This window comes from Elgaria multicarinata, chromosome 11, assembly GCF_023053635.1.
Source record: "Elgaria multicarinata webbii isolate HBS135686 ecotype San Diego chromosome 11, rElgMul1.1.pri, whole genome shotgun sequence".
Lineage (NCBI taxonomy): Eukaryota > Metazoa > Chordata > Lepidosauria > Squamata > Anguidae > Elgaria > Elgaria multicarinata.
In genome coordinates, this window is record NC_086181.1 from 6,748,483 (window position 1) to 6,767,025 (window position 18,543).

The 18,543-nt window shown below is 44.6% G+C and overlaps 1 protein-coding gene across 4 annotated transcripts in view; it reads right to left on the reverse strand.

Moving 5' to 3' along the window:
- MED24 (mediator complex subunit 24) overlaps positions 1-18,543 on the reverse strand; it is a 78,143-nt gene that overhangs the window by 10,534 nt on the left and 49,066 nt on the right. For 3 of the 4 annotated variants that reach the window (XM_063136507.1, XM_063136506.1, XM_063136509.1), the window contains exons 15-23: positions 16,958-16,995; positions 15,752-15,834; positions 12,962-13,140; positions 12,259-12,358; positions 10,378-10,553; positions 9,567-9,831; positions 8,129-8,310; positions 6,810-6,903; positions 581-695 (exon numbers count right to left, since the gene is read on the reverse strand). In XM_063136507.1, coding sequence (XP_062992577.1) covers positions 581-695; positions 6,810-6,903; positions 8,129-8,310; positions 9,567-9,831; positions 10,378-10,553; positions 12,259-12,358; positions 12,962-13,140; positions 15,752-15,834; positions 16,958-16,995 — 1,232 coding nt within the window. The remainder of the gene's footprint in view (positions 1-580; positions 696-6,809; positions 6,904-8,128; positions 8,311-9,566; positions 9,832-10,377; positions 10,554-12,258; positions 12,359-12,961; positions 13,141-15,751; positions 15,835-16,957; positions 16,996-18,543) is intronic. The other variant, XM_063136508.1, reaches the window with a different exon arrangement.

An 18,543-nucleotide genomic window follows, 5' to 3' on the forward strand; every position in this document is an offset into this window, starting at 1 on the left:
TCTTCTTGTTACTTGGTCTATTGTTTCTTGGAATTGATGGCATTTCCTGCATAGGTCTGTTGTTACATTGTTATTTTTTATGATGTATGTTTGGTAGTTCTTGGTTGCTAAAACTTGTTCCTGTATAGCTATTAGGAATCCTTCTGTTTCTGAAAATAGTTCACCCTACCTGAGGCATTTGTACAATTGTTCTTTATTTGTGGGTTCTGTATTATTATTATTATTATTATTATTATTATTATTATTATTATTATTATTATTACATCTCAGTCTTTCATAAGTGATTTGAGTGTCCACTAGGTGTAGTCATGCCTGTTCCTTGTATGTTTCAATTTCCTTGACAAAGACAGCATGGGAGTAGTCAGCATGCACGGAAAATGACAAGGCGACTGCATAAAATATATAAATCTAATTTTAATGTTCAAAAAAGGAAGAACTTATTGTTTGACATTATTTTTTTTAAGAGGGAAAGCGAAATAAAGTATAGCCAGGTCACAGCACAACTCCAGCCTTCAAGATTGGCAAACCCCTTCCAGGAAACCTGTTAGGGCCCACTTTAATTACAAAACAGTTTCCTCACCGTGATTCCACTTACTGGGGCTGGATAGGATGCTGGTGTCTTCGTCATTGGAACTGAGCAGGCGCATGAGTTTGGACGGCTGGGTATCATCCAATGGGAAGAGACTGATGTAATCCTGGAAGAGGGACCAAAAGGACAGCAAGAGCCAATTGTATAGTTACTGATAAATGCAACACAAGCTTGTGAGTAAGGTAGGTATTCTGGGCCCAGGCTTCTCATTCATGTATGGGTTTGTACTCCAAACCTACATGGCCCCTATCTCAGCTTCGACCCTCAAGCAGTCCAATAAAGGATGATTCATCTATTCCACTTCTATATTTCCTTCTTTTTAAAAGGATGAATAGAAATGATTGCAAAGCAAACAGAAGTATAAGAGAGCTAGTGTAGAATGGTGGCTGAGCTATGACCCACAAGTAAACCGCCCAGAGAGCTTTGGCTGGGGGGGCGGGGGGAGTATATAAATGTAATAAATAAATACAATAAATAAGTCCCACCTCTGCTATGAACTCAGATCCAGCCACACCTGCAATTCTATGGGGATAAAAATATTGCCCAACTTTACAGGATTGAGATAAGGGACTACTGCTTAATGCATGATGCACTTTCCCCACTCAGAACCATTATAAAAACTGACCACGCAATCCTATACATGCTTACTCAGAAGTAAGCCCTGCAAAGTTCAATGGGTCTGACTCCGAGGTTAGTGATTATAGGACTGCTGCCTAAATGTTATCACTCCTCCTATGAGTAATGTGGCTTTTCCATGTATAAATGTGCTGAATGACAGAAGGGCTGCCAGGGGTCCCAACAGAAAGGAAACTACACAAAACCCCCGGCCCCCCAAATCTAACATGCACACAGTCCTCATGCTACCAATAAATGTTGGCTACAGAGAGCGATACAGTGGTCTGAGCCCTTAGGAGTCAAACTGAGTTAGGGGCACTCCCTATGTGTGGGCTTGAAGTGCACTAATAGCAATGCAGTACTGATTTGACAGCATCCACACTGGGCGGTGCATATGGATATGCATCTGATTTAGGCTCACAGTCCCTGATATAGTAAATGATCTGCACTTGGAAGACTGATCTCCTTAACTGGATGAGCGAAAAATACACTGCAGAGGCAGGGAGGAAACAGTAAAAACAAAATCCTCCCCTTCCTTCTCCCCTTATGCAATATTTTTTTCTGTATGTCCTCATTTATTGTTATTATCGATATATATGTGTGTATATATATAAGGCAGTGCATGGGGCGTGGCAATGCGTGGTAGGCGGCAATGCATGGCACAATTCTGAGGAAGAACTTTTTATTGCTAAGCCACTGGAGATTTGAGAAGAACTTTGTGTTGCTAAGCAACAGGATATATAAACACAATTGATACAGCTGGGATTGAAACGTATCACTGCCAAACTTGCATGGAGGCCTCAGGTAAGAATGGCTGGGAGGGAGGGGGAGTTCAAGAGACTCCGGGTTGGCCTTGAACCCAGCTTTTGCGGGTGTCCGCCGAAAAGCCGGAGAAGTATGATAATGTTACAGCAGTACATGGTGGGGAGCCTAGAGAGAAGGCCAGGCGGCTCACAGGCATGTGCAGAGGCCTCAGGTAAGAGCAGCTGCGAGGGAGCGGGGAGGGCGGGGAGGAGTCCAATGGAAAAGTAGGATAATGTACTAGCGAGCAGATGCTCTGGGCGAGACAAACTACTTCTTATTATTATTAAATCAATTCTAGCCCATTTTTAGGCCAGAGCCCTCACAGCAAAGTACTGAGGCACATTTAAAAGATCATTATCACTGCATCGTTTTAGACAGCAGCTTATAAGGTAGGCCACAAGATTTCCATCGCACACAATGAGGCAGCTGAAAGTCCAAAGCTAGCAGTCCTGTTAGGAAAAGGTGGCCTGGTATGGATACGTTTTTAAGGCCTGCACTGTAGGCACCACATGTAGATTATTTGGAAGGGAATTCCACCACCAAGGAAGCACTGCCAAGAAGGCCCTTCTCCCATGGCTGGCAACTTAATTGATCTTATCTTACTGAGAGGCAAGTGTGCAGGGCTCCCACAGAAGATCTTAACAAACAGAAAGGGTCATACAGGTAAATGCAGTCCTTGAGACAACTTCACCTCAGACCATTTAGAAAACTGAATTGGGTCTGGAAACACAACACTAATGGGAGCAACTGATGCAATATGGCTCTTTATTATTTTTTAAAACATTTGTATCTCACCCTATATCACAAGGATCTCAGGGCTACAGACAGATAAAATCATACAAACAATATAAAACAATAAATATACACAGCTAAAAACAAATTAAACCATTAATAAGCTAAAACCAGAATAGAATTTAAAAACAGTAAAACCAATTGAAACAATTAAAACTATGTACAAGCTGGATGGAATTTAGCCCTTGAAGCCTTTGATAAAAAGCCGTGTTTTAACTTGGCGTCAAAATGCAGCCAGTGTCGGTGCCAGTTGGGCCTCCAAGGGGAGGGCATTCCACAGCCGGGGTGCCACAACAGAGAAAGCTCTCTCTCATGTCCCACCATAATGTATGTCTCCTGTTGGTGGGATGCGGAAGAGGGCTCCTCCAACAGATCTGAAATCTTGGGCAGGCATATATAGGGAGAGGCGCTCCCTCAAGGTCCCAAGCCGTTTAGGGCTTTGAGTATCATTGCCAACACCTTGAATTCTGACTGGAAGCGTGTAAGCAGCCAATGCAATTCTTTTAAGACCAGTGTTATATGGTTTTTATAAGATGTTCTGGTGAGCAGTCTAGCTGCTGCATTTTGCACCAGCTGCAACTTCCAAGTCGTCTTCAAGGGCAGCCCCATGTAGAGTGCATTGCAGTAGTCTAATCAGGAAGTTACCAGCGCATGGACTACTGTGGCTAGGTTGTCCCTGTCCAGGAAAGGCCGTAGCTGGCAGATTAGCCAAGGTTGGCCCCAAGTACTCTGGGCCACAGAGTCCACCTGGGCCTCCAGTGACAAGGATGGACCTAGGAGTACTCTCAAGCTATGCACTTGTTCCTTCCATCCAGAACAGGTCATTTAACAAATTCCTGGACTTGGGAACCACCAATCCACAGAGCTTCCATCTTATCAGGATTCAGCTTCAGTTTGTTAGCCCTTATCCAGCACATTACAGCCTCCAGGCACTGGTCCAGCACCTTCACAGCCCCAGCTGACTCTGATGACAAGGAGAAATAGAGCTGAGTATCATCAGCATACTGATGGCACCCAACCCCAAAACCCCTAATGAGCTCTCCCAGCAGCTCCACATAGATGTTAAACAGCATGGGGGATAGAATAGAGCCCTGTGGCACCCCACAGCTTAATAGGCATAGGATGGAACAGGAATCCCCCAGGACCACTCTTTGGAATCGGCCCTGCAAGTAGGAGCGGAACCACTGTAACACAGTGCCTCCTACTCCCATCTCACAGAGCTGATCCAGTAAGATACCATGATCAATGATATCAAAAGCCAGTGAGAGATCCTGGAAGATCAACAGGGTAGCACTCCCCCAGTCTTTCACCCGAAGGAGGACATCGGTCAGAGCAACCAAGGCTGTTTCAGTGCTGTGCCCTGGCCTGAAACCAGACTGAAATGGGTCCAGATAATCCGTTTCTTCCAAGAACGTCTGAAGCTGCCCAGCCACCACACGTTCAAGCACCTTGCCCCAAAAGGGGATATTAGTGATAGGGTGGTAGTTCTCACATACCTTTGGGCCCAGGGAGGTCCTCTTCAGGAGAGGGCGCACTACAGCCTCTTTCAAGGCAGCAGGCACCACCCCCTGACAAATTGAGGCATTTACCACCCCCTGGAAGCACCTCCACTAGATCGTATTGGCCAAGATGGGCAAGGGTCAAGCTCACATGTAATGGGATGGACTGATTCAAGTGTCTTGTCCATATCATCAGGCTGCAACAACTGGAACTGACCCCAGAAAACATGTCCAGCCGGGGCACTGGACACCTCCCCAGGCTCTGCAATAACTGTGGCATCAAGTTCTCAGTGAGTACAAGCAACTTTCTCCTCGAAGTGCCTTGCGAATTTGTTACAGCAGATGACCGAGGGTTCCAATCCCGGTTTCTCTGAGCCCGAGCCTTGCCTCAACAGGCTCTTCACCATTTGGAACTGTTCTGCTGGACGGCATTTTGAGGATGAAATGGAAGAGGCATAAGAAGTTTTGGGTTTTTTGCTAGCTTCACTGCCACATAATAGGCACAACAAAGAGCCTTTACCATCTGGATGGTGACTTGATCCTGGATGGCGTTCCACTCGCCCAAAGGCACAAGTTCACAGCTTGGGGATCTCCTGGCCCCCATCAACATCTAGGTAAGCATAGTTTGCCCCACATGAAGCTTCTGAACTATGTCCAAAAGCAATCCCACTTAAAGTGCACTGTAATAATCAAGCCTGGGTGCAACTACTGCTTGATCACTCTCCATAGGGGGCAGCTGGTGTCCCAGCAGAAGCTGGTAAGATGAGTTCCTAGCTACCGATGCCACTTGAGTCTCCAGCAATAGCGACAAGCCTAGGAGAAACCCAAGCTATGAACTCAGTCCTTCAAGGGAATGTGACACCATCAAAAATTGGTTGCATGCCACCATCCAGTTCAACCATCTATCTGTCCAAACCCCAGTGACAAAGGTAAAAAGGAATTAAGCACACATGTGTTGAGCACCTGTATTTATTTAGCCACAGGGTGAGGAGGCCGGAGCAGTTGACCTTTCCCAGCCTTTTGCTAATAAATAATGTAGTTTTTCATGTAAAACATACCAAATAATTTAAAAAACAGCTAGGGAGGCAGAAAGTGAGCAGATGTAATGGGGCTATCTGGTGTATTGCACAGTGACATACGGAAGACTATCTGCCTGCTGGACAGAAGTTGTGGCGTGTGCTTAGAGTAATGAGGTCGTAGTCCTGAGGAAATGAGTTTGTTCGCTTGAAGCCAAAGTTGCTGACCTGGAGAATCTGAGAGGAAGAGAGATTTGTGCCTCTGACCAAAATGCTAAGGGTGATATTGAGATGGAAAAAGAAATCAAGGATGTATCTAAAGGAGAGAGTGTTGTAGCAATAATGGGTAACTTCAGTTACCCTCACATAGACTAGATAAATGCGTATTCTGTTACAACAAAAAGTTAACATTTCTAGATACCTTAAATGACTGTGCCCTACAACAGTTGGTCAAGGAGGCAACCTAAGTGACATCATGGACTTGGGCCAAGATGTGAGTGCTGTTGAACTGTCTGGAAACAGCGACCGCCGTGCCACCAAGTTTAATTTAATTTAATGTATGCATAGAACTGCTAAGCAAATCCAACACATATTCTGAAAACTTTCAGCTTTCATTAAAAAAAGACCGCAAGTTTCTATCCCTTATGCCTTAAAAGTGAGATAGCTGGCCTGGTGAATCTCAGAGAGAAGAGGAGAGCTGGATGGCACTTTGATGATCAGCTCAGAAGCAAACTGAACAATGCCGCTTAAACCAGCATGTATACATGCATGCGTGTATCTGTGTGGGTAGACAGATGGCATAATTTGTTATTTACTACTCAAGAAAAATGCGCGTGCATATTTGCTGCGCACAGACCATGCATATTACCATCCTCCCAAGCCCTTGGGTGAGCAACAACATGGCTAGCCAGGTTCAGAACTTCTTAAAAAGGATTAGACAAATTCACGAAGGATAGTTCTCTCAATGGCTTTTAGCCATGCTAGTTAAATAGAAACCCCAGGTAGTGCCGCATTGTACCTCAACACCAAATTACTGTGGGGACAAGCAATAGGGGAAGGTTGTCACCTCCACGCTTTAGCTGTAAACATCTCAGAGGCATCTTATTGACTATGGGTGGAAAAACAACGCGAGACTGTTCAGACCCTAGATCTGATCTAGCAAAGTGATTCTTGTGCTATTAGAGCTCAGGGCAAGACAACCCCTTTGGTGTAATTTCACTCTCAGCTTAACCACCCATACTGGATTACAACAAGGATCTCATATTCATGCATGATGTTTTGGACATTACAAAGATGTCAGAACCATCAACCATTTTCCAGATGCTTTTTCACAACCACCAATTTCAAATTACCATTAGCAAGCACAAAATGCTCCCTGCATTCCTATCACTTCTTTAAAGCCACAGTCTCCAGGTAGGTCTTATCTATCTAGTGTGGTCTGCTTTCCTTTCCTTTACACCCCTGTAGAGTACATAAGTGAGAATAACAGTGTACCTCAATATCTTCTCGGTGTCTCTTGCGCTGCCAGGCAGATACCTGCCCCTTGTTGTGGGAGGAGTAGGAGCTGGAGGCACACCACACGGACAGCCTAAGGGGAAGGAAAAAGGCATGTCAGGCCCAAGAAATGAAAAATAAATTACGCAGAACCAGCTTGCTTTTTCCTACTGGATGTAGGCCCCCTGAATCCCACTTTGTATTTAGTGAAAATCAGGAATCTCAGAATGTCTCCCTAAGTTCACATTAATTAATGGATTCGCTTGTGACCCTGGCCCCTGAATCCAGGTGTCTTTGATACTACAGGTATCAAAGATGCGACACTGAGCACGGAAGAGGGTGTTAACGGGACCAGAGCACATGCACCCTTGGGTTCTACTGACAGCTCTTAGAAAGAAGCTGGGTTTAGGGCAGGCCTGCAGAACCCCTTCCAGCCTGAAGCCAGATTCCATTCTGGAGAAGCTCTTGGGGCCACATTCCAGGGGTGGGCGTGGCCAAAGGCAAAGGGGGTGGGGCCAAAATACAAAAAAGACCAGACTATTTTAGCTTACAGCTCTTCCTGCCAGTAACTGTGACTTAGGAGAAGCATTCCAACTTTTCGGAATGGAGAAAAATGGCAAAAGAGCAGGGACACCCCCCAAATAAACACTGTTTAGGGGGACAGGTATGGACTTTTGGAGAAACCCAAAGGGCCAGCTTACGACCCCAGGCTTGAGGTTCTGCACCCCTACTTTAGGGTTTATGAAGTGGGGACTGGGCGCCTGGAAAACTGGGTTTGGGCTAAAAATGGGGCCCTGTGTTTGTTTGTTAGCGTGTGTGAGGCGAAGACCTTGAAGTGGGGAAGGGGTCTCTAATCCTTATACATTAGTGCCAGTTCTGGGAGCTTGGTTGAAAGGCAGAAGGACTTGTGTGTTTCAGTCCCAGACTTTGCCAATAACAAAATGTGCAATTCTTGTGAATTTTCATATCCCTATGTCTTAATGCATCCTCTCTTTAGCCATTTGACTAATACCTATTTGACATTTTCTTGGCTCTCAGCAGAATACTTTTATCTGAAAAAAACGAAAAGCAAGCAACCTCTAGATCTCAGAGGGACTAAGCAGAATTTCCGGAGGGGTGGGGATAGAAACAAGGCTTCAGTGCCCTGCAAAAACATTTTGTTTTTCTGCTTCCCAGGACAACCAAAAATGGAATAAACTGTGCAAAAATAAGGAAGTAAAGCACCAGTTTGCTTAGTTTATATTAAGTTTTAACTTGCAGATTTCGGCCCTTTTGGCACAGAATCGGAGCTCATTAGTGCCTGTGTCTCTGCCTCTTACTTGGCAAGCGCCTTGCCTGGTGGGTCCATTAGCATATGCCACTTGGAAGAATCTGTGAGCAGATTGGGCAGGATGTGCCCCAGGAGGGTGAGCGTCAGCTGCTGCATATCCAGGCAGAAAATGGAATACAGCAACTCCACGGCCCGCGTTGCATGCTCTTTCCGCGTCTCTTTCAGGAGCTCCTAAGAGAAAAGAAAGCAATGGATGCAACAGGGCAAAGAAGCAATAGGGAGTTATTTTACGTATTTGAAGATAGCACTCTTCAAAGACTTAAAAGGTTGTCACACAGAGGAGGGCCAGGATCTCTTCTCGATTCTCCCAGAGTGCAGGACATGGAATAATGGGCTCAAGTTAAAGGAAGCCAGATTCCAGCTGGACATCAGGAAAAACTTCCTGACTGTTAGAGCAGTACGAGCAGTTAGACTGTTAGACTGTTAGAGCAGGAACTAGTTACCTGGGGAGGTTGTGGGCTCTCCCACACTAGAGGCCTTCAAGAGGCAGCTGGACAACCCTCTGTCAGGGATGCTTTAGGGTGGATTCCTGCATTGAGCAGGGGGTTGGACTCGATGGCCTTGTAGGCCTCTTCCAACTCTGCTATTCTATGATTCTATGAGTTACCTTTGTTCTTTGCTTAATACCATGAGGGCTAAACTCCTCTAGGAGAGAGTGACACCATAGTGTCATGTACAAAATTCAAACAGACTTTCCCCCTCACCACATGGTTTGGCAGTGGTCAAATATATGCGGCTGAGGCCATGCTGCATAAGACCATTATTTTGAGTGCCTCCAATGGCTCAGTCGCACTAAATGCATCCATGCAAAATGTAGCTGTGAGCTGAGAATTCCATGATTCAAATCACAACTTCGTCATGAGAACCTGTGCGACTTCGGGCAAGCCGCTATCCCTCTGCCTCAGCCTCACTTTACCCCCACCCTCATTGTTACTATAGGGACAAAAGGTTCTACCTTACCGTCACAAAGGTTATCGAAATAAATCTAACGTACTTCAAGCACTTAGGAAAAGCACAATATATTATTGAAATAATTGATTATAGAATTTATCACCGAGGTTCTATACTGAAGTGCGGAACTCTCAATCTGTTCCCGCAACAGCTTCAGAAAAATTCACCCCAATTTTTAATCCTCCAATAGCTGAAAGCCTTGTTTTAGTTTCCATCCTAGTTTTCCATTCTACAATGGTTAAATGGACTGAGAGCACAAAGTCTCATAGACAGCCATGCTGGGTCAGTTAAAGTCCTATCTAGTCCAGCATTCTGTTCACACAGTGGCCAACTAGCTGTCTGTGGGAAGCCCATAAGCAGAGTATGAGCACAATAGCACCCTCCTACTAGTATTCTCCAGCCATCACAATATCAAATCTGTCCAATTTTAAAGCTGTCCAAGTTGATGGCTATCACAAGTATCCGCCTCTCGATACCTTGACAAGATTGTTGCAGAACCAGTAGACTCCGCCCATGTGCAGAAGGGTGTCGAAGATGTGGATGGAGCGGCTGTCCACCCAGCCTTTCTCCAGCACCTTGGAGAAAACGCCCATCAACACCTCTTTGACAGGCTTCTTGGAAGGAAGAAGGTTCCAGTAAGGCATGGTGTCCGGCCCTGTGGCTGGGAACTTGATCTGAGCGGCTGTCTGCTGCACAACATCAGCACACATATGCTCAAGGATTGAACTCATGATCAACACTCTGGACAGAGGGAGGAAGAAGATAAAAGAAGAGGTTACTAAACTGCCTACTTAACCAAGGCTCATTTGGATGCTTTGATTTCAATGCCCACAAATTCCAAGTGACCCCTGCAAATGGAAGTAGGACAAGGCTCTCAGGAGACTACAGCCTCCAAGGTTCGGGGCAACCAAAGCAGCTCCAATTGTATTTCATTTCTAGATGTAGCTGATGGGGATTGCAAGGTGGCTCGTCCAGTGGAAACCCTGCTCAATGCTTTGCTGGCTGTGTTGTCCATGAATCTTCATATCCTTTTTCATACAACAAAATGTCTGGACCTTACAGTTATCTTTGGTCTTTTAGGAGGCTGAATTCAGTGCTTTATATGAAACTTGTCATGTTGACATCACAATTACACATATAAACAGAATGTGCACAGGGAGCACAAAGTAGAACAGAATACAACGAGGACCTCTTGCAATGCAGACACAGCCTTTGCTCCACATTTTAAACCCTTAGCTTAGCATTCTGGTTCTTCATGCCTGGATGGACCACATAGCTGCTGCTCACCTTTCACTGTAGAACTGCAGGGTGTTCTCGCCATACAGGGGCGTTGCCAACTGCTGAATCATCTGCAGTGACTTCTCCCTCTCATCCAACCCCAGCATGCGGACATGGGCCACTAGCCAGGCCACGGCACAGATGGCCATGCTGCACACCTTCCCCTTGATGTTATCTGTGATTTTCTGGGGGTGGGAGGGAAAGGGAGGCAAGAAAGCAGTTCAGAGTGTAGTGCAGAATGCAAAAGACTCATGCTGTGAAACAGAGGAGAAAAAACGGGGCAGGTGTTCTTCAGTAGGCCTCATTTCTTACCCTGGCCTAAACTGCGTAGGCTGACTTGGATGGAAAGCTGATGGGTGGAAGGCCTTGTCTTGCTGAAGGCATTTCCATCTGAAGACCCAGCTACCATATGTCTGCAAGGTCAGCCCTATCCTAAAAGTCTGTACTCACATCACACACTTTTTCAAAAGTTTCTGCTGGAAACTTGGTGGAGTCTGAGTATCCACTTAAAGCAGAGTACGTCAGAATCTTCAACATTATGCTGGGGCAGGAGGCTCTGCAAAGAATGAGTGGCCTAGGTCCTCCAGCACTGCCACCTGGAGCCACTAGAAGGCCTCCTGCTCTCTTCTCAGCCACTCTCCCTTGCTTCTTCATCCACCCCCACCCTTGCTGCTCCTCATGCCTGGCGCTCACTCTAAGAACCTTTTATGGTGTCACATCTCCTTCACCTCTTTCAATCCCAGGGACAAAAGCCACTTCTTCCATGAAGCCTTTGGCTTATCCCCTCAGTCCTTGCTCCCAAGTGAAACAAAGCCTGACTATAAATGTAAAAAAGCACAAGGCCAACAGGTAAAAGACTCGATGGATGACATTTAGAGGACATTGTATGTGGCAAAGCTTACACATTTAGCTTGATTCCAAAGGTAAAGAAATATCATTAATATAAGGTATTTTAAATTAAGCTGAAATCTATTTGTTTAATTTTGTAACATACACTTTTAAGAAAAGATGGCAATAGACTTTTTAAAATTGTGATGTAACTAGTCAAACATATGATTTTTGGTGGTTGGATTATTTTGTGTATTTACTCACTTTTCCCCTTTCTTACTCTAGTCTCCCTCGCTCCCTCTATTGCGTCCCCCATCCTACTGTGACCTAAACTTAAGACTGTAAACTCCATAGGGTAGGGACCTGTCTTTTGCTTAAGCAACAGTAATATTAAACATTTCTAAACAAAAAACAAAAATTAAATACCTGCACCTGAAGAAAAGTTCTGTGTCACTCTGTTTCCAACATTCGGAACACTGGCCAGCTCAATGCAAGGTATCACTTCGCTTGTTCTGAATTAGCTTTTTTTGTGGAATGGTAAAGGGGGCTCAGATTCTTGACTTGAAAAAGAAGGTTGCCCTTCATGCGTCAGAGATGCTCTGGGTACTAGACATCCTGCCTTATGGCATCAAGTTGTGCTGACACACAGAAAGAACAAAAAACACCCAATCAGGAGGACCATGCGGTGCCACTGTTGCTGGGCACTGCCATTTAATGCTGCATGTACGGGATTCCATATCTGAATACTCCCCACCACAAAATAAACGAAAAACTCCCTGTACTAGGCACATGGGAGAGAATGCAAAGTGAGACAACCTGTACCCAACGTGCCAGTCTTCAATGTGCAAGGAGAGGGTGTTTGTTTGTTTTTTATAAAGGGAGAAATATTCAACTACGCAGCAGTACAGCCCCATACTAGTTGTACCACATGGTTCGTCTGATTGGGTGTTTCACTTCTGAACGTCCTCAGCTTTTAAAAGGTCATCAGTGGCAAATTTATTTATTTATTATAAATCTTCAGTGTTTGCAGCTTCACCGGGAAAGGCAGTTCGTTGGCATTACCTGGACAGATTCAAAGGTGAGAACCCCATTCTCCCACGCATTCAGGATCTCCAAGATGGCAGCAGAGATGCTTAGACATGCTTCTTGCCATTTCATCTGCCTACACAGTTGCAAAAATATATGGAGAGACAAAGAATCAAAAGGAAAAAAAATCTAATCAGGAATATAGGAAACCATGAGGCACCTTTCTTTCTGTCTGTCTTTTTCTTTCTCATTCTTTCTAAATGAAATTTCTAGTCGCATGTCTTGAAAGTGTATTAACAATACCTGGTGAAAACTGAAGGGTGGGCAAGATTTCCAAGTGTTAGAGGGAAGAACTCCAGTGTCCCCTCCACATAAGCAAAATTACGCAGTATGACAAATATACATCGTTTTGCATAATGTATTTAGTATTGCAGCTTTTCATTTTCTTGGCCCCAAATTCATGTCATATTGGTGCAGCTTGCTAGGTTTCCAACCATGAGGACTAGACACCTGCTTAAAGAAACTGAAAGCCAAGAGCTTTAGGAATCCACATTCTATAGGATGGACAGAGAAGACAATGAGCAGCCCTGTGACATGAGAAATTAAAAACTTGCCTCTTTTCTTGAATATTATTTATAAAATTTATAACTTACATCTCTACTAAAAATAGTGCTTAACGTTAATCAATTTTCAACCTGACTTAGTTTCACTTAAGCTTCCTAGTGATCCTGCTACTTACACCAGCTTCATTTCAGAGGAATTGTTGAGCAAAGCAACAAGTGATTCCACCTTGGTAGAATCAGGCCGGAAGCAAGGGTGGTCAGGGTTGAGGATCTTCCCTTCTTCTGGCATGCAGGTCTGCATCCAGGTCTCAAAGAAAGGCACTTCCCCAGGAGGGCCAGATTCTGAAAGGATCACCTGAAAGACAGGTGACCAAGAAATTTTAGAATAATGCAACAGCACACCCTACTGAAGAGCTGGGTAATCACTTGATAATCCTGGAAGCATGCTGATGGAACATTACTATATAATGTTGGAGGAAAGGGGAAATGGATCTAGCTCTGGAAATGAAAAAAAGATGCTTCAAGACTCAGTAACCCAGGTGGGTTCCCCCAATTAGTTAGGGTAATTTTGGGGCAAAATACATGAGGCAAATATGCTATTTGCAATACGTTGGTCTGGAAAAGTTGTATTGCTGTGGATTTTATTGCTTTTAATGGCTTTTATATTTTTAATTGCTATAATACTATAGTACAGGACATCTCTTTGAGCAATATATTTGAAGAAGCAATTCACAAAATAGCAAAAAATAAAAAATACGCAACTTCTATAGGAATTACAAAAAGTGGTGCACTAAGTCTTGGGAAAAGTCTACCACATTGCTAGCCAATAGAATGTTTTACAAGCCTGCCTACTAATGTATACCAATGTAAGATACTTGGCTACATCTACAGACTGGCGAGAGTGGGGAAGAGAACACGTTCTCATCCAATTTTAAAACGTTTCCCTACTTTGTTTGCTTGGAAGTGATTGTCAGGCAAGTGGCCACGTGCAACTCTGTGTTTAACTATCTCCCTTTCAATTATACTCACAACCATCCCAGGAGGTAGATCATGTCATTTCCAAAATACAGATGGGCAACTGTGGCTGAGAGGGTAAGTGGCTTGCCCACAGCAACGTGGCAAGGCCATGACAGAGGGAAGATTGGAACCTAGTTCTCCAAGATTTCCTAGATTACACTTGCTCCATATTCCCTGACATAAAATGCCCAGGTGGCGCTGCTAGAGAGCTTTTCGCTTCCATGACCATTGCCCTAAATAAGAGAATTTCCACCACCACCACCATCGCCCATGGGTGTCAAGTGTTTGGCACCTCTGTAACTTGTAAAAGCCTTCGTTTTAAAGCGCTTAGAGACATGAAAGGGCAATAGCTCAGTGTCAGAGCCATTGACTCGCATGCAGAAGATCTGGACTCAAGTGGGCAATTCAAGCATAACATAGTGGCTAAGAGACTGAGCTATGAATCAGGAAGCCTCAGTCTCCCCATCTGCAATAATCCTGACTTACTTTACAGGCTTCTTGTAAGGGGTTCTACTAGATAATGCACATTAAGTGCTCTAAACACTTAAAGGGTTTATACTACATCATCATCATCATCATCTCGTTATTACCACCTGTCACCTCCATTTCCATGGACTTCATGCAGCAGGGCTAGGTAAGTAAGTCCTCAGACCAAGAAGCAGGCAGTACTGGGATAGATAAATTACTGCACTAAGGCAGCTCTGCTCTTTTCTTTTTCTGCTTTATCTGCGTCTTCCTACCTATTTCTTTCCACTAAAGCTGTGACTCACTCACGCCTTTTGCTTACTGATGGCTACTGATAGCCAATTCAAGTGGGAGATATCCCACTGCTTGGGAGAGGGTGGGCTACCACTACCTCCACATCTAATCAAGATTTATTTATGGAGAGGTTAAGGATAACACAGACTAGTTCCCAATGCCTGGAACCAGCTTTCAATGTCAGGCCAGATTATGCCTTGGCACCATGCTAGGTGATTTACTCATTCTTTCATTTTAGTTACTCTTTAACCATACATATAGGCCACGCATTCATCCATTTTTCATGGGTGGAGAGAGGTCCGCCTGGCACCTACACTACATTCTTTTCGTCTCCAGCTGAAGACCTTTTTATTTTCTCAGTATTTTAATACCTAAATTTAAACTTTGCTGTTTTAATTCTGTATTTTAATCCTATATCAATTTCGTCTGTGTGGTTTTATCCTGGTTGTGCTTTTTATATTGCATTTTGTATTTGGGTTTTTAGATTGTTGGATGTTTTATTATGTTCTTAATTGTTTTAATTTTTGTGAACCGCCCAGAGAGCTTCGGCTATTGGGGGGTATAAAAATGTAATAAATAAATAAACAAATAAATAAGAGTGAGTGGTGAGGGAAAGTTATTCTGCACATGCTCAAAGATGCAGTCCTTTTATTAACATGTCTGAGCATGAGCAGAGTACTTTTCTTTCACCACTCATAGAATCATAGAATAGCAGAGTTGGAAGGGGCCTACAAGGCCATCGAGTCCAACCCCCTGCTCAATGCAGGAATCCACACTAAAGCATCCCTGACAGAGGGTTGTCCAGCTGTCTCTTGAAGGCCTCTAGTGTGGGAGAGCCCACAACCTCCCTAGGTAACTGATTCCATTGTCATACTGCTCTAACAGTCAGGACGTTTTTCCTGATGTCCAGCCGGAATCTGGCTTCCTTTAACTTGAGCCCGTTAGTCCGTGTCCTGCACTCTGGGAGGATCGAGAAGAGATCCTGGCCCTCCTCTGTGTGACAACCTTTTTAAGTATTTGAAAAGTGCTATCATGTCTCCCCTCAATCTTCTCTTCTGCAAACTAAACATGCCCAGTCCTTTTAGTCTCTCTTCATAAGGTTTTGTTTCCAGACCCCTGATCATCCTGGTTGCCCTCCTCTGAACACGCTCTTCCTTCTGTCCTGTCATATGGAGGCAGGAAGGGCTTACCTCAGAGCCATAGGTCTGGGCGACATGGCACAGCATGAGAAAGGAGATGTCGAAGAGAAGCGCTCTGACCGAAGCCGCTTTGGCTGGGCGGGGGGGAGGAAGAACCCAGTACAATTAGTTCACATAGCAAATAGAAACAAATATCATTTAAAAACTTTGACCATTAAAAAGGGCTGACATGCAGGAAGTGCTTTGCAACTGTGCCAACACGACCATGTGGTGATGGTGGTGGGGTCATAACCAACAACTCTGTGCTGAGTTTTTTGTGCATGTTTTTTAGAGTCAACGTTTTGCACTGGTAATCGCAATTCATCAACAAGAAAAGTGAAATTTTGAAACTCAGGGCACCAATAGGGCAAACACTTTTGGGCAGCTGTTTGCTTCCCAGGAGTGCATGTCTTTTTCTTCTCTCCCTTTCCCTTCCACCCCGCTCTTCTTTATACAGATTATTCCAAAGTCTACACTGATTTGCATCATTTATTGCCCCATCTAGCAATTGTGGTAAGTGCCAAGCGATGGAGAAATGCAGCCTGTTAAAAGCCCTACTCTATGACCCAGGGGGGGCAATCCTCCTCAGGAGATCCTGGGGATGATCCATGTTAACAATTTCACAGCAATTTATCCAGATATCTAGAGAAATAAACAAGAACAAAAAAACTCTCAACAGCTGGGAGCTCCTTTTCCCATTTGTCCAGTGGAAGGTCAGAGGGTCTTTGTGTGTTTAATCACACGCAACGCCCATTCATAATCCTTATCTTGGGGTGAGTGGTATTCAAACATCACTCCCTCCAAAGGACTTGAGCGACATGGATACGTAGGCTAAGGACTGCTTTGGGAAACAAAGCTGAGGGGTGAGGGGGTGGGGGAGAGAAAAGAAGCAGGAGAGCCGGCTCACAGCTGCAAGTTAACTGTTTTCTTCCCGGGGGTGGGTGGGGTGGGGGGTGGAATCCCCCCCCCCACAGCACAAAGTAACTATTCTCAGGGGTGGGGGGAACGGAGGATGCACGTGGTAGCCAAAAAGACAAAGAGACCCCAGTAACAACGTGAATGCCCCCCTTGTTGCATCAGGAATTCTGTGCTGGTGCTGCCTACGCTGCCAGGCACCATGGCTCACTTTCAACTCTTCCCCACAGCCCCCCACCTTTCTAGTTAACCCATGGGAGACTACAGCAAAAGAAGAAGAAGGAGAAAGAAAGCGAGACTTACAGCCTTCACCACTGATATGCTTGGTAAATTCATTGAGCCTAAAATGAGAGGACATTGAAAAGAAAATGATTTAGACTGCCTTTAGGTTATCAGAGAGAGCAAACCAAATCTCCTAACTGCCCCCATGTTTTTGACATTATTTCATGCTAAAAACACCAATTAGGTCACAGTTATTCCCATTTTACATATGAGGGGAAACCAAGGCCAAAGTGAGTGACTTGTGTAGACTAAATACATAGCTCAATTAGCACCTGAAGTTATCCTCTGCTCTTTGTACCAATCTGAAGCAGACAAAATCTTCCTAGCAAATCCCTGCCTCCATTCCTCCTCTCTTAATCTGCCTTCCCCATTCTGCCACCCCCATTTTTAATTCACAACCATTTCCACCCAGGTGTGATTCACCTCTTCTTTTGGTGGCTCCTGTAAAAGCAGACGTATTAAAGGTTATCAGCGAGGCATCCAACACGCGGTGCTACAATATTCCCAGATCTTCGACTAGCAAACCTAATTTCCATAATGCAATCCAACCACACACAATTACATTTATTACATTCTAGTATAGCAGAGTGATGTGAGCTGCAAAGTCTCCAATTCATATCACAGCCTCAGCTCTAAGGTGTCATTGCAGTGCCACCCTGTGGGGTCCATCCCCATGCAGATCATCAGGGATGGTCCACATACTTTCACCTTCACACTGGATACCAAATTGTGTATTCAGTAGCATACGGCTCACTTGCATGGCACCTCATGTGAAAAACACACCACTGTGGCTATATTATAGCACTACATCTTGCATGCTTGTAGCCTGTATGGAAGAATAGACTAGAGTCTTGTGACAGACTAGAGTCTTGTGACAGAAATATACCATCACATGGCTTCAAAAATACTCCAGCACCCACCCGCCCACCCACTTCTCTCTTCTAGTTGCAGCATCAAAAACAAATATGCCTTTTCCCTGCAGGAGACATTTTATCCTCTAATAGATGGTGGGGAAAGAGTTTGGATTTATTCAAGATCAATCCTGAGTATGCTTGTAAATAGTGACTTGTGGAAGCTCAGACCTGTGCATGGCTAATCGCCCCTTCCATGAACCAAAGACAAAAAGAGATAGAAAAAATGCAGTGACCTTTGCTGGAATAGGAGGGAGGGGGAGGAGGAGATGCATGGAGATGGGGGACTCGCTGTCTTTTCTCAGGCAGAAATGAGGGAAGCACATAAGTCTAACATTTATTTAGGGTCTGTATTCCATTGGCACTATACAGAGGGGCTTACAGCCTCCAAGGCTTGGATCTAGGGCTAGAACTAAATGTTAGGGAAGTCAGCTGGCGACTGCCAAATATATTGCAGAACCCTGTTGCAATTGCTAATGTAAATTAGGACATGCCAGCGGAAACAACACTTTTGGCATTGTCCTACAGCAGCTTACTCTAATACAGCATAATTTACTTTAGGGGTTGTGCCCCATTGGATACTGACCTCTGCATCCTGCCTCCCCCACCCTGACCTTGAGAATATCCAAGTCAAACAACATGTTGTGCGTTTCCCTGCCCCCATTTCACTTCATCGACTACCACTTACAGGAGCAC